At 45.7% G+C, this 14,564-nt stretch overlaps 1 protein-coding gene across 2 annotated transcripts; it reads left to right on the top strand.

Annotated features, from left to right (window-relative positions):
- The first annotated feature begins 9,528 nt into the window (after window positions 1-9,528).
- Window positions 9,529-14,361, top strand: LOC119307056 (transcription factor NAI1-like). 2 transcript variants are annotated; one of them, XM_037583141.1, is made up of 4 exons: window positions 9,529-9,674; window positions 9,828-10,475; window positions 10,640-11,029; window positions 13,239-14,361. In XM_037583141.1, exons 2-4 carry the CDS (start codon window positions 9,861-9,863, stop codon window positions 13,359-13,361), a joined length of 1,128 nt encoding a protein of 375 aa, XP_037439038.1. In that variant the 5' UTR covers window positions 9,529-9,674; window positions 9,828-9,860; the 3' UTR covers window positions 13,362-14,361. The 2 variants fall into 2 exon arrangements, with proteins under 2 accessions (XP_037439038.1, XP_037439039.1); XM_037583142.1 differs by lacking the exon at window positions 9,529-9,674 and having other exon boundaries at window positions 9,686-10,475.
- The last annotated feature ends 203 nt before the right edge of the window (window positions 14,362-14,564 follow it).

The following is a 14,564-nucleotide window of genomic DNA, read 5'->3' as shown; positions in this document are numbered from 1 at the left end:
AAAGGAGCTATGTGATATTGGCCATATCATGTCACGTTTATTATTTGATTGCATGTGATGTTTATCATGTTTTGCATCTTGTTTACTTAGAACGACGGTAGTAAATAAGGTGATCCCTCATACTAATTTCAAGAAGTGTTCCCCCTAACTGTGCACCGTTGCGACAGTTCGCTGTTTCAAAACACCACGTGATGATCGGGTGTTTTATTCAGACGTTCACATACAATGGGTGTAAGACAGATTTACACATGCAAACACTTAGGTTGACTTGACGAGCCTAGCATGTACAGACATGGCCTCGGAACACAGAAGACCGAAAGGTCGAGCATGAGTCGTATAGAAGATACGATCAACATGAAGATGTTCACCGATGTTGACTAGTCCGTCTCACGTGATGATCGGACACGGTCTAGTTTAACTCGGATCATGTAATACTTAGATGACTAGAGGGGTGTCTAATCTAAGTGGGAGTTCACTAATAATCTGATTAGTTGAACTTAATTATCATGAACTTAGTCTAAATATTTTACAATATGTCTTGTAGATCAAATGGCCAACGTAGTCCTCAACTTCAACACGTTCCTAGAGAAAACTAAGCTGAAAGACGATGGCAGTAACTATACGGACTGGGTTCGGAACCTGAGGATCATCCTCATAGCTGCCAAGAAAGATTATGTCCTACAAGCACCGCTTGGTGACGCACCCGTTCTCCCTGCAGAACAAGATGTTATGAACGCTTGGCAGGCACGTTTCGATGACTACTCCCTCGTTCAGTGCGGCATGCTTTACAGCCTAGAGCCGGGGCTCCAAAAGCGTTTTGAGAGACATGGAGCATATGAGATGTTTGAAGAGCTGAAAATGGTTTTCCAAGCTCATGCCCGGGTCGAGAGATATGAAGTCTCCGACAAATTCTTCAGCTGTAAGATGGAGGAAAACAGTTCTTTCAGTGAGCACATACTCACTATGTCTGGGTTGCATAACCGCTTGACTCAGCTGGGAGTTAATCTCCCGGATGATGCGGTCATTGATAGAATCCTCCAGTCGCTTCCACCAAGCTACAAGAGCTTTGTGATGAACTTCAATATGCAGGGGATGGAAAAGACCATTCCTGAAGTATTTGCTATGCTGAAATCAGCAGAGGTAGAAGTGAGGAAGGAACATCAAGTGTTGATGGTCAATAAAACCATTAAGTTCAAGAAAGGCAAGGGTAAAAAGAACTTCAAGAAGGACGGCAAGGAGGTTGCCGCGCCCGGCAAGCAAGCTGCCGGGAAGAAGCCAAAGAATGGACCCAAGCCCGAGACTGAGTGCTTTTATTGCAAGGGAAGCGGTCACTGGAAGCGGAACTGCCCTAAGTACTTAGCGGATAAGAAGGCCGGCAAAACAAAAGGTATATGTGATATACATGTAATTGATGTGTACCTTACTAGTGCCCGTAGTGGCTCCTGGGTAATTGATACCGGTGCAGTTGCTCACATTTGTAACTCAAATCAGGGGCTGCGGAATAAGCGGAAACTGGCAAAGGACGAGGTGACGATGCGCGTCGGGAATGGTTCCAAGGTCAATGTGATCGCCGTCGGCACGCTACCTCTGCATCTCCCTTCGGGATTAGTTTTAAACCTTAATAATTGTTATTTAGTGCCAGCTTTGAGCATGAACATTGTATCGGGATCTCGTTTAATTCAAGATGGCTACTCTTTTAAATCTGAGAATAATGGTTGTTCCATTTTTATGAGAGATATGTTTTATGGTCGTGCTCCTATGGTGAATGGTTTATTCTTTATGAATCTCGAACGTGATGCTACACATGTTCATAATGTGAGTACCAAAAGAAGTAAGGTTGATAATGATAGTCCCACATACTTGTGGCACTGCCGCCTTGGTCACATAGGTGTCAAACGCATGAAGAAGCTCCATGCTGATGGACTTTTAGAGTCTCTTGATTATGAATCATTTGACACGTGCGAACCATGCCTTATGGGTAAAATGACCAAGACTCCGTTCTCAGGAACAATGGAGCGAGCAACCGACTTATTGGAAATCATACATACTGATGTGTGCGGTCCGATGAGTGTTGAGGCTCGCGGTGGCTATCGTTATGTTCTCACCCTCACTGATGATTTAAGTAGGTATGGGTATATCTACTTAATGAAACACAAGTCTGAAACCTTTGAAAAGTTCAAGGAATTTCAGAGTGAGGTTGAAAATCAACGTGACAGGAAAATCAAGTTTCTACGATCAGATCGTGGAGGAGAATACTTGAGTCACGAGTTTGGGGCACACTTAAGAAAATGTGGAATAGTTTCACAACTCACGCCGCCTGGAACACCTCAGCGTAATGGTGTGTCCGAACGTCGTAATCGCACTCTGTTAGATATGGTGCGATCTATGATGTCTCTTACCGATTTACCGCTTTCCTTTTGGGGCTATGCTTTAGAGACTGCCGCATTCACTTTAAATAGGGCTCCGTCGAAATCTGTTGAGACGACACCGTATGAATTATGGTTTGGAAAGAAACCTAAGCTGTTGTTTCTAAAAGTTTGGGGATGCGATGCTTATGTCAAGAAACTTCAACCTGAAAAGCTCGAACCCAAGTCGGAAAAATGCGTCTTCATAGGATACCCAAAAGAAACTATTGGGTACACCTTCTACCTCAGATCCGAAGGCAAGATCTTTGTTGCCAAGAATGGGTCCTTTCTGGAGAAAGAGTTTCTCTCGAAAGAAGTAAGTGGGAGGAAAGTAGAGCTTGATGAAGTATTACCTCTTGAACTGGAAAATGGCGCAACTCAAGAAAATATTCCTGAGGTGCCTGCACCGACTAGAGAGGAAGTTAATGACAATGATCAAGATACTTCTGATCAAGCCCCTACTGAAATTCGAAGGTCCACAAGGACACGTTCCGCACCAGAGTGGTACGGCAACCCTGTCTTGGAAATCATGCTGTTAGACAACGGTGAACCTTCGAACTATGAAGAAGCGATGGCGGGCCCGGATTCCGACAAATGGCTAGAAGCCATGAAATCCGAGATAGGATCCATGTATGAAAACGAAGTATGGACTTTGACTGACTTGCCCATTGAGCGGCGAGCCATAGAAAATAAATGGATCTTTAAGAAGAAGACAGACGCGGATGGTAATGTGACCATCTATAAAGCTCGGCTTGTCGCTAAGGGTTATCGACAAGTTCAAGGGGTTGACTACGATGAGACTTTCTCACCGGTAGTGAAGCTGAAGTCCGTCCGAATCATGTTAGCAATTGCCGCATTCTATGTTTACGAAATATGGCAAATGGACGTCAAAACGGCATTCCTTAATGGTTTCCATAAGGAAGAATTGTATATGATGCAGCCGGAAGGTTTTGTCGATCCTAAGAATGCTGACAAAGTGTGCAAGCTCCAACGCTCGATTTATGGGCTGGTGCAAGCATCTCGGAGTTGGAACATTCGCTTTGATGAGATGATCAAAGCGTTTGGGTTTACACAGACTTATGGAGAAGCCTGCGTTTACAAGAAAGTGAGTGGGAGCTCTGTAGCATTTCTCATATTATATGTAGATGACATACTTTTGATGGGAAATGATATAGAACTCTTGGACAGCATCAAGGCCTACTTGAATAAAAGTTTTTCAATGAAGGATCTTGGAGAAGCTGCTTATATATTAGGCATCAAAATCTATAGAGATAGATCGAGACGCCTCATAGGTCTTTCACAAAGCACATACCTTGATAAGATATTGAAGAAGTTCAATATGGATCAATCCAAGAAGGGGTTCTTGCCTGTGTTACAAGGTATGAAATTGAGCTCAGCTCAATGTCCGACCACGGCAGAAGATATAGAAGAGATGAGCGTCATCCCCTATGCCTCAGCCATAGGTTCTATTATGTATGCCATGCTGTGTACTAGACCTGATGTTAACCTTGCCGTCAGTTTGGTAGGAAGGTACCAAAGTAATCCCGGCAAGGAACACTGGACAGCGGTCAAGAATATCCTGAAGTACCTGAAAAGGACTAAGGAAATGTTTCTCGTTTATGGAGGTGACGAAGAGCTCGTCGTAAAGGGTTACGTCGACGCTAGCTTCGACACAGATCTGGATGACTCTAAGTCACAAACCGGATACGTGTATATTTTGAATGGTGGGGCAGTAAGCTGGTGCAGTTGCAAGCAAAGCGTCGTGGCGGGATCTACATGTGAAGCGGAGTACATGGCAGCCTCAGAGGCAGCACATGAAGCAATATGGGTGAAGGAGTTCATCACCGACCTAGGAGTCATACCCAATGCGTCGGGGCCAATCAAGCTCTTCTGTGACAACACTGGAGCTATTGCACTTGCCAAGGAGCCCAGGTTTCACAAGAAGACAAGGCACATCAAGCGTCACTTCAACTCCATTCGTGAAAATGTTCAAGATGGAGACATAGAGATTTGTAAAGTACATACGGACCTGAATGTAGCAGATCCGTTGACTAAACCTCTCCCTAGAGCAAAACATGATCAACACCAGAATTCCATGGGTGTTCGATTCATCACAATGTAACTAGATTATTGACTCTAGTGCAAGTGGGAGACTGTTGGAAATATGCCCTAGAGGCAATAATAAAAGCATTATTATTATATTTCCTTGTTCATGATAATCATCTTTATTCATGCTATAATTGTGTTATCCGGAAATCGTAATACATGTGTGAATAACAGACACCAACATGTCCCTAGTGAGCCTCTAGTTGACTTGCTCGTTGATCAATAGATAGTCATGGTTTCCTGACTATGGACACTGGATGTCATTGATAACGAGATCACATCATTGGGAGAATGATGTGATGGACAAGACCCAATCCTAAACATAGCACAAGATCGTATAGTTCGTTTGCTAGAGTTTTCCAATGTCAAAGTATCTTTTCCTTAGACCATGAGATCGTGTAACTCCCGGATACCGTAGGAGTGCTTTGGGTATGCCAAACGTCACAACGTAACTGGGTGACTATAAAGGTAGACTACGGGCATCTCCGAAAGTGTCTGTTGGGTGACATGGATCAAGACTGGGATTTGTCACTCCGTATGACAGAGCAGTATCACTGGGCCCACTCGGTAATGCATCATCATAATGAGCTCAGAGTGACCAAGTGTCTGGTCACGGGATCATGCATTACGGTACGAGTAAAGTGACTTGCCGGTAACGAGATTGAACGAGGTATTGGGATACCAACGATCGAATCTCGGGCAAGTAACATATCGATAGACAAAGGGAATAGCGTACGGGGTTGATAGAATCCTCGACATCGTGGTTCATCCGATGAGATCATCGTGGAGCATGTGGGAGCCAACATGGGTATCCAGATCCCGCTGTTGGTAATTGACCGGAGAGTCGTCTCGGTCATGTCTGCTAGTCTCCCGAACCCGTAGGGTCTACACACTTAAGGTTCAGTTACGCTAGGGTTGTAGGGATATGTATATGCAGTAACCCGAATGTTGTTCGGAGTCCCGGATGAGATCCCGGACGTCACGAGGAGTTCCGGAATGGTCCGGAGGTAAAGATTTATATATGGGAAGTCCTGTTTCGGGCATCGGGACAAGTTTCGGGGTTATCGGTATTGTACCGGGACCACCGGAAGGGTCCCGGGGGTCCACCGGGTGGGTCCACCTGTCCCGGGGGGGCCACATGGGCTGTAGGGGGTGCTCCTTGGCCTAATGGGCCAAGGGCACCAGCCACACATAGGCCCATGCGCCTAGGGTTTGAAGGGGGAAGAGTCCTAGGAGGGGAAGGCACCTCCTAGGTGCCTTGGGGGGGAGGGAAACCCCCCTTGGCCGCCGCACCCCCTAGGAGATTGGATCTCCTAGGGCCGGCCACCCCCCCTTGGCCCTCCTATATATAGTGGGGGAGAGGAGGGACTTCATACGTGAACGCCTTGGCCTTTGGTTGCCTCCTTCTCCCTCTCCAACACCTCCTCCACCTCCATAGTGCTTAGCGAAGCTCTGCCGGAGTACTGCAGCTCCATCAACACCATGCCGTCGTGCTGCTGCTGGTGCCATCTCCCTCAACCTCTCCTCCCTCCCTTGCTGGACCAAGAAGGAGGAGACGTGGCTGTTCCGTACGTGTGTTGAACACGGAGGTGCCGTCCGTTCGGCGCTGGTCATCGGTGATTTGGATCACGTCGAGTACGACTACATCATCACCGTTCTTTTGAACGCTTCCGCTCGCGATCTACAAAAGTATGTAGATGCATCTAATCACTCGTTGCTAGATGAACTCCTAGATGATCTTGGTGAAACGAGTAGGAAATTTTTTGTTTTTCTGCAACGTTCCCCAACACCAGCATGGGTGTCGAGTTGCCCCGCTCGTTGATGATCTCGACTAAGGCATCATACTCCTCATCAAGACCATTGACAATAAACGAGTTGAACTCGGAGTCGGTGAGGGGCTGTCCAATGGAGGCCAATGTGTCGGCGAGGCCCTTGACCTTGTTGTAGAACTCAGTGGCAGTGGAGTCAAGCTTCTGACACTCTCCAAGCTGACGACGGAGTGCAGAGACACGAGCCTGGGACTGCGCTGCAAAGGTGCGCTCAAGGATGGTCCAGGCCTCATGAGACGTCTTCGCGAAGACAACAAGGCCGGCAACTGCCGGCGAGAGCGACCCCTGGATGGAGGAGAGGTTCGCCTGGTCCTGCCCGTCCAGACGCGATGGGCCGGATTGTAGACCGGACCGTGCACGCTGTCTACCAGCGCGGGTGGGCAGGGAAGCGATCCGTCGACGTAGCCTAGCAGGTAGTGACTCCCCAAGAGCGGAAGAACCTGCGCACGCCAGAAGATGTAGTTGTCGGCGGAGAGCTTGATGGTGATGAGATGACCGAAGTGAAACGGCGGCGGCGAAGACAATCCCATCGAGGAGGCTGCCTGGGGTGCAAACACCATGGAGGCAGCCGGAGGCACCGAAGCCGATGCGGGAGGAGGCGGGACCGCAGCCAGGGCGGGCGCCGCAAAGCTCGCGGCCGGTGCGGACGCCGCAAGGCCCGCGGCCGGGGCGGACGCCGCCAACCCCGCCAGCGGGGCAGTGTGATCCGCTTGCGGCAGGAGCGGCAGGACGACGCCTGCGGAGTCCGCAGCGGACGGCGGCGCCGCGGTGTGGACCACGAGGTCACGCCCAAGCGAGGGCGCCGGCGGCGTGGAGAAGACGGAGCCGATGCTCCTTGTCCCGATCGGAGCCGGAACAGAGACGGCATCGAGCGGGAGGTTGAGCAGAGCCGCAAGAGAGGCCGGGAGGAAGCCCGCAGCAGTGGAACCGGTGGCGGCGGCGCTCGACATGGCGGCGGCGCGATTGGTGGCGCGGCGGCGGCGGTGAAGGCAGCGGCGGCGGTGCGGGTATTAGGGTTTAGAAGCGGAAGCGATCGTAACCTAGCGTGATACCATGTAAGACAATAAGTTTTGGGGAACCAGCACAACCCTCTAGGGGTGGCTTATCTCATTATATATAATGATTGTGTTACAATATGTACCATATACATACATAGGTACAGAAGCTATACACAGTCTAACACTCATACTCGGCAAGCACACCATTCCACTAAAATAATAGCACACCATTCCACTAAAATAATAGTGTCAGAGAACTTGGAGCAAATCCAGAAAATATACGAGCACCTGTATCAAGTGAAGGGCTTGAACCCCAGGGTGGGCTGGTTCCACCTGAAAGAACCTAACCATAAGCTAGGCTTATTTTTCTAGTAATTTGTTAATTAATTGCAAAGCAATGGGGTAGAGGCAGGTCGAGTACTACGTATGAGCCATCAAAGTTACTGTTGTAATGAGTGAGATTGATCAATCAAGTACCTCCAGTCATTAGCCCTTTCATGACGAAGAAGACGACTGCCCCTTAGGGACTTTGACGTATTTTCTTTATTTTCTAGGGGTGTCTGCTAGTTTAATTAATAGATCTAAGGTCTTTTTGCAGTAGCTCTAGCTCAACAATGGCCAGGCATCAGCATTTATGCTCTCTTGTATTTTGGAATCCTTTATTTGGTTTTTGTTGTATTTTGGAAACACTTGATGGGTCCTAATAATGATTTTAAAATAGTTGTTACATTTTTTCAATGATTACATGTTCAAAAGATCATTTATATTGAAAATTTATTTATTTCAGTTATATTTCATTGTTTCGGAAAAGGTTTACCAATATAAAGCAATATTTATTTATTTCAGTAACTTCCATAAATATTTTATACATGTACCAAACATTTTTATTGTTCCAAAAATGTAAAAATGTATTCATAATATTCACATAAATTACAATTATTTCAATCATATTTTAATCAATTTAAGAAATATTTTGTATAGGTACCAACCATTTCACTATTTCAAAAGGATTTGCAAATATCATTCATGAATATTTCTCACACAATTTTGGCGTGTCCAAGTGGGGACATGGAGCATGTACTTGTATTCACCTAGTGATACAAAATGGTGCACACATTGTGTTGGAAAATCGCTAAAATATTTCACCAATCTCATAATATTCGGTGGTTCCACTAGAAAATCCAGCTTCCGTGTGAACCCCAGAAATGGTCATTGATCGATCCTTTATTTTGTTTAATATTTCCAAAGAATTGCCCGTTTAAAATATTTACATATATAATTCATAATTATTGACATGTATAATTTCAATCAATTTCAGGATCAATATCTCTTACATATACCAAGCACTTTATTGTATCAAAAATATGTAATAATTCATAAATATTCACAGCTTGACATGTATGTCCTTGCATTCTCCAAATAGTACAGAATCATACACGCCATGTATTGTAAAAACTAAAACTAAAACAGCTCACCAATCTCAAAGCATGTGTGGACGGGCGGCAGCGGCCCCCGTTCGAGAGAACCGTGTTCCGATGTGAACCCTAGAAATGGTCACTGATGGACCCTCCACGATTAACAACCAGTTAAGAATGGCAGACTACATGTAGCGCGCACGCAGCTAGTTTGATTGAATAATATACCAGGCGCTCAGAAGTTGACTCTTAAAGCCCGCATCGCTCAACACATGTGTACAGTAGTTTGTAGTATTTGTGTAGGGGCCGTTTTTTTTAGTTGAGTTGTGTGGACTTGATTATAATGTTTTTTTCTTCTTGATTGCTTTTTTAGATTGCGAATCACTCATGCCAAGCGTTGTTGAATGTACTATTTGATATGCATCTTATCCAGCTAAATGTACAACGAAAATGTGATGAAATTGGACATTTACTTTTCATGTTGGTAAGTGGTACACAAGGTGAAAACGATGAGATCTAGTGACACTGTTTTCACTGGAACAATATCTATATATGGTTGGCATTATCCTCTTATGTACTGGAGTATGTACTACTAGTACGTGCCGGTAGATTTTTAACCGCGCACGTACAACAGTTCCAAGAAAACAGTGGAACAGAAGCTATCCTGTACACACACATATAGTATTTAGTATTATCTGTGGGGTGCGATGTGAAATGCCCTCACAAGTATAATACTGGTAGCTAGCTAGCTCGTAGGACACACAACCAAAAACTATTCTTTTCGTATTTGTTCCCTCAATTCAGCTTTGCTTTCTCTCTCTCTCTCTCTCTCTCTCTCTCTCTCTCTCTCTCTAGCTAGCTAGAGTTCCTCTCTCCCTCTCACTCTAGAGCAGGGAGAGGGAGGAAGAGATCTGAAGCCAGGTATTTGAGGAGCGAGCAGTTCAATCGTAGGGATATATTTGTGCTTGTTGAGTTCATCATCTAGAGTCCAATCAAGCTGGGCTGCCATGCATGGGATTGATGTGTTGTTGTTGATTCATGGAGTAGTGAGTGTTAATTGATTTGTTCCTGCAGGGATCGGTCGATCGAGGTTGAGGTTGAGGAGCCATGGACGACTTCATGCAGTGGGCGATGAACACGCTGGACCAGCAGCAGTACCACGCTGCTGCGGCCGCCGCGGCTCCTCCTGTATACGGTGGTGCTGCTGGCTCCAGCTCCGGTGGCAGCAGTGCTGGTGCCGCCTTCCCCTCGCTGCAGGCGCTCCGCGAGTCCACGGCGGCCGGCGCCGGCGTCAGGGACCTGAGGGTGCAGGTGGACCACCACCAGCCCAGCAGCTGGAGCACCAGCTCCGGCGACAGCCCCGGCGCCGCCATGGACCACGACGCGGCCGCCGCCGGGCCCGGGTGGTCCCCGCACACGGCCCGCGCCAGGACCAGGGCCACCAGCAGCAGCAGGCCCATGAGCTGGAACTTCAGCGCCGCCGCCGCGTCCGCGCAGCTGCCGGCTGACATCGACATCTCCCCGCGGCCGGCCCCTGCCCCCAGAGGCCACAGTACGCCCGCCGCCGGGAGGAGATCGGGGGCCAGCGCGCAGGGCACAACGGCCGGGCCGTCTGCCTCTCCGGGGCCCGTGCAGGACCACATCATCGCCGAGCGCCGCCGCCGGGAGAAGATCAACCAGCGCTTCATCGAGCTCTCCACCGTCATCCCCAACCTCAAGAAGGTTCCTTGCTCCTCTTCGTCCTTCTCGATTTCATTCCACGCGCTTAAATCTTCTTCTTAACCATCTGCAGCTTAACTATACTTGGGCAGATTTATTAAGATTGTATGTGCAGACTAAGAATTTTGATCTACTCCTTGATGAACTGGTCTCTCCGACATGTGCAGATGGACAAGGCGACGATTCTTGGGGACGCGGTGAAGTACGTGAGGGAGCTGCAGGAGAAGGTGAAGACCATGGAGGACGACGACAGCGCCGCCGCCGCCGCCACCACCACCACCACCATCCGGTCTGCCGTGCTCGTCAGCAAGAAGATCAAGGCGGACGACGAAGACGACGACGACGAGGACGCCGGCGAGTCGAGCCACGGCGGGCTGCCGGAGATCGAGGTGCGGGTGTCGGGCGAGAAGACCGTGCTGGTGCGGATCCACTGCAAGAACGCGAGGGGGCTGCTGGTGAGGGTGCTGGCGGAGGTGGAGGAGCTCCGGCTCGCCATCACCCACACCAGCGTCATGCCCTTCCCCGCCGACACCGCCATCATCACCATCACCGCAAAGGCAAGCAGCAGCTAATTAAGCAAGTGTCTGCTCATATTTCCGTACTTGCATAAAGAAGTGAGTTATATATGGAGTCAAGATCGAGTGCAAATTGCACTGTGGTAAGTCGAATAAGATTTTCTTACCATCTGATCTGATCTTGATCATTAATTCCACCCGGCCACGTACGTCCTCGTGAATCTAAACACCGTGACATGGGATGGCTCATGCCATCTACTCCTACTTAGACATAAGAAAATATCATGCGACTTAGATGTAGCAAAATTGCACTTCACCTCATCCTCGTCTACTAATCTGACAATACGAGGTGCTTAGCGAAATACTCCCTCCGTTCCTAAATATAAGTCTTTCTAGAGATTTCACTATGAACTACATATAAATGTATATAGACGTAGTTTAGAGGGTAGGTTCACTCATTTTGCTCCGTATGTAGTCTCCTATTGAAATATCTAAAAAGACTTATATTTAGAAACAGAGGGAGTAGTAAACACGTTTTAGTTCTTGCCTTCTAAAGGGGTGTAGAATGGGGTGTTAAAGATCTCTTCTTCATAAATTTTAGTAATTTTAAGTCTGCTCTGGTTTCCCGTCTCTCCTTTATTTTCGACAAAGGGCAATGTATCAATAATTCAATATCAAGATGATATCAAATAATATCTCCTAGCTAGCTAGCTTTCCTAGCCGACGTTGGCCATATGTGGTCATCAAATCTTGTAACATTGGATCGCCTTCAACCAATCCATAGTGTAAGAAACAAAAATGTGTGTGGCAATGGATAATTCGAAGATGGATCGTTGATGCTTCTCCCAGGAACACTCATTAAGCACATGTGTAATACTACCCCCGGCCCTTTCTGTTTTAAAAGTCCCACGTGTACCCCTAGATCTGCAATTAACCAACATAACATGAGTTATATATCACAAACAATATATCATTAGAAACTTCAAAGGTTATATTTTCTAATGGTATAATTTTTGTGGCATACAATTAGTATTAGATTGGTAAAATCGTTGATTTAGGGATATGTGTGGCCCTTTTAAACTGGAAAAGGAGGGACGAGCAATTTGTAGTATATAAATTGTTGATGCCCTAAGAAAGTTGTCACTGATAATGGAGTTTGTAGGGTCAAGCAAGTCCCTTGGAGATTAACCAGTAAGTGCAGAATGGTTGCATTCGTCTGTTTTTTTTTTGAAGTGGCACGCGGTGGTGCTCTCGGTCTCTCATTGCACAAAAACCATAATTTTACTGTCAAGAAAACGTGTCTCTCAAAAAGGAGAAGACACTCCAACACACTGAAATGACACAACAGTACTGAATCAACAATATATATCACGAAGCCCCTATTTTTGGGTTATTTAGGCATCTCGTGTAATAACCCACTTGTACATTTATCTCTGAACATCTCTATTCATTGCATTTGTTTGTATGGGCAGGTACTTTACTCCATGCATGTGAACTCCATTATAGCTAGAAAGCTGTGTGACCGGATCCGGAGATGTGACAACCCCAAATGGGACATCCTTATAGATCTCTGGAAAAATAAAAGGCCACTATATATGCTGTAGATATTTGATCAACCAAGAATTAGTTTTTGGGTTTCATGTTTATGATATAGGATTAAAAAACTTGGAGATATGATCTGTGTGTGTTGAAGACAACTCACCAAGAGGTAGCTTGATAAGTGATTGATCGATCAGCAGGTTTGTTGTTGGACTCAAGCGTGCTATATCGGATAAGATCATAGTTAAGAGATCAGCCGGATAGAACTTTTTCTTCTGTACTTTTTTAATTAAATGTGCACTTTTCATGCAGTTGGGTCGTTGAATAGGTAATAAATCAGTCAAATGGAATGATAAACTTGTTGGCACACACAATTTCTACTTTTTTTTCCCAGTGAGGTTGGGGAGAATAAACTGTAGGATCTCATTCCGCTGTCTCAAAATGAAATTGCAGCATCTCATAATTTGATCTCAAGGCAAGGCTACACATTCACGCAATTAACGTGTATTTAAACAATGTGAATCGCCTTAGCTGGGAAATGCTTGAGGTATATGTACACATGATATACGTGGCACATCACAAAATTACATGAGATACACTGTGGTATACATGCATGCATACATATGAATTATAACCCAAATACAGTACATATCTGGCATGTTTAATTAACTGATCAATATTAATTACCTAGTGCAACTTTGGTTGATTTCAGGTGGAAGAGGGATTCAACTCAACGGTGGAGGAGATCGTGAGGCGGCTCAACTTGTCGCTGCGCCAACATTACGGCGCCAATAATTCCGACGATCGAAATAGTGTCACCAAGAGAGAATGCTAAGCTGCCTGCTCAAGCAAGTCGATCAGCCCTTTCCTTGGATGATTTTATATTCTGAAAACTGAGAGAGAAATTCATGGTGAGAAATTGCTCGTTACGATGGTGTGCATGCATGCATATGATCAGCTTATATAGATATATGTTGCACGCATGCGTGCGTGCATGCATGGAGACGAGGATTTCTCAGCCACAGGTTTGCAAGTTTTGGTTGCTAGCTAGCTACTTGCTGTTGCTCAATCCCGATCACACTGATGAAATAATGAGGGCAGTAACCAGGATACATACTTATAATAAGATTTTGCTGCATGTAAGTATGGATTTTCAGTTAATTCTTCTATGCAGAAAAATGGACGAATATATATGTCACATATATATGCATTACTATTTCCTGCCATGTTGAACTGTCTGCATCAATTAATCAATCATGAATTTTAGGTCTGATCTTCGCAGCTAATTCCATATATATATGACAAGTCCCAGCATCTCATTAGTAGTACTATATTATTTTCCAAAATATCCCATAAAATCCCGCTTTGAAATATTTTGATTAGTATAGTGCACGCATGAGATCATATCCCGGTATACATGCATGCATATCTTCTCGCTGACTCGTGCGTGAGTCATCCATGCAAGAATAGTAGTATTATCTAGCTCCTCTGCATTATCTCATTGGTCTGCTTAATTTATTTAATAGATATTGCGTGATTTGCACAGCCTTAAAGATAAAGATATGATCAATCCGAGATTGAGATCGAGTTCATTATTGGGTAGAGAAAGCGGTTGAGATATGCAGTGCAAAGTTGGCACAGAGCTGTCTGCATAAAATGCAACATGTCTTTAGTTGGTAGGGCAAGCCAAGAAGATCTCTGTGATCTGCACATATATGTATGTACATACTCAACATGCACATAGTATATACCGGTTAATACAGACAGATGATGGGCTTGTTCCCCATCATGGAGTATATCATGCATGATATGATTAAACAACGCGTTATCGATGATCTCGAGTGATTTGATCAGTGCTTTCTTGGCAATGTACGTCATTTGATTGGATTAGTTTAGAATTTAGATGGGAAGCAGCTAATTAATCTAGGAGGATGAATATATGATCACACTAGCTATCTTTTGGTCATTGCCAGACAAGTACTACTACCCAACCAAACACAACGTACACAGAAGAACATATAAAAAGATTGCAGCTGAG

The sequence above is a fragment of the Triticum dicoccoides genome, chromosome 5B (assembly GCF_002162155.2).
Source record: "Triticum dicoccoides isolate Atlit2015 ecotype Zavitan chromosome 5B, WEW_v2.0, whole genome shotgun sequence".
Lineage (NCBI taxonomy): Eukaryota > Viridiplantae > Streptophyta > Magnoliopsida > Poales > Poaceae > Triticum > Triticum dicoccoides.
Note: the sequence above shows the minus strand (reverse complement) of the source record. Positions and strands in the feature narration are given on the sequence as shown.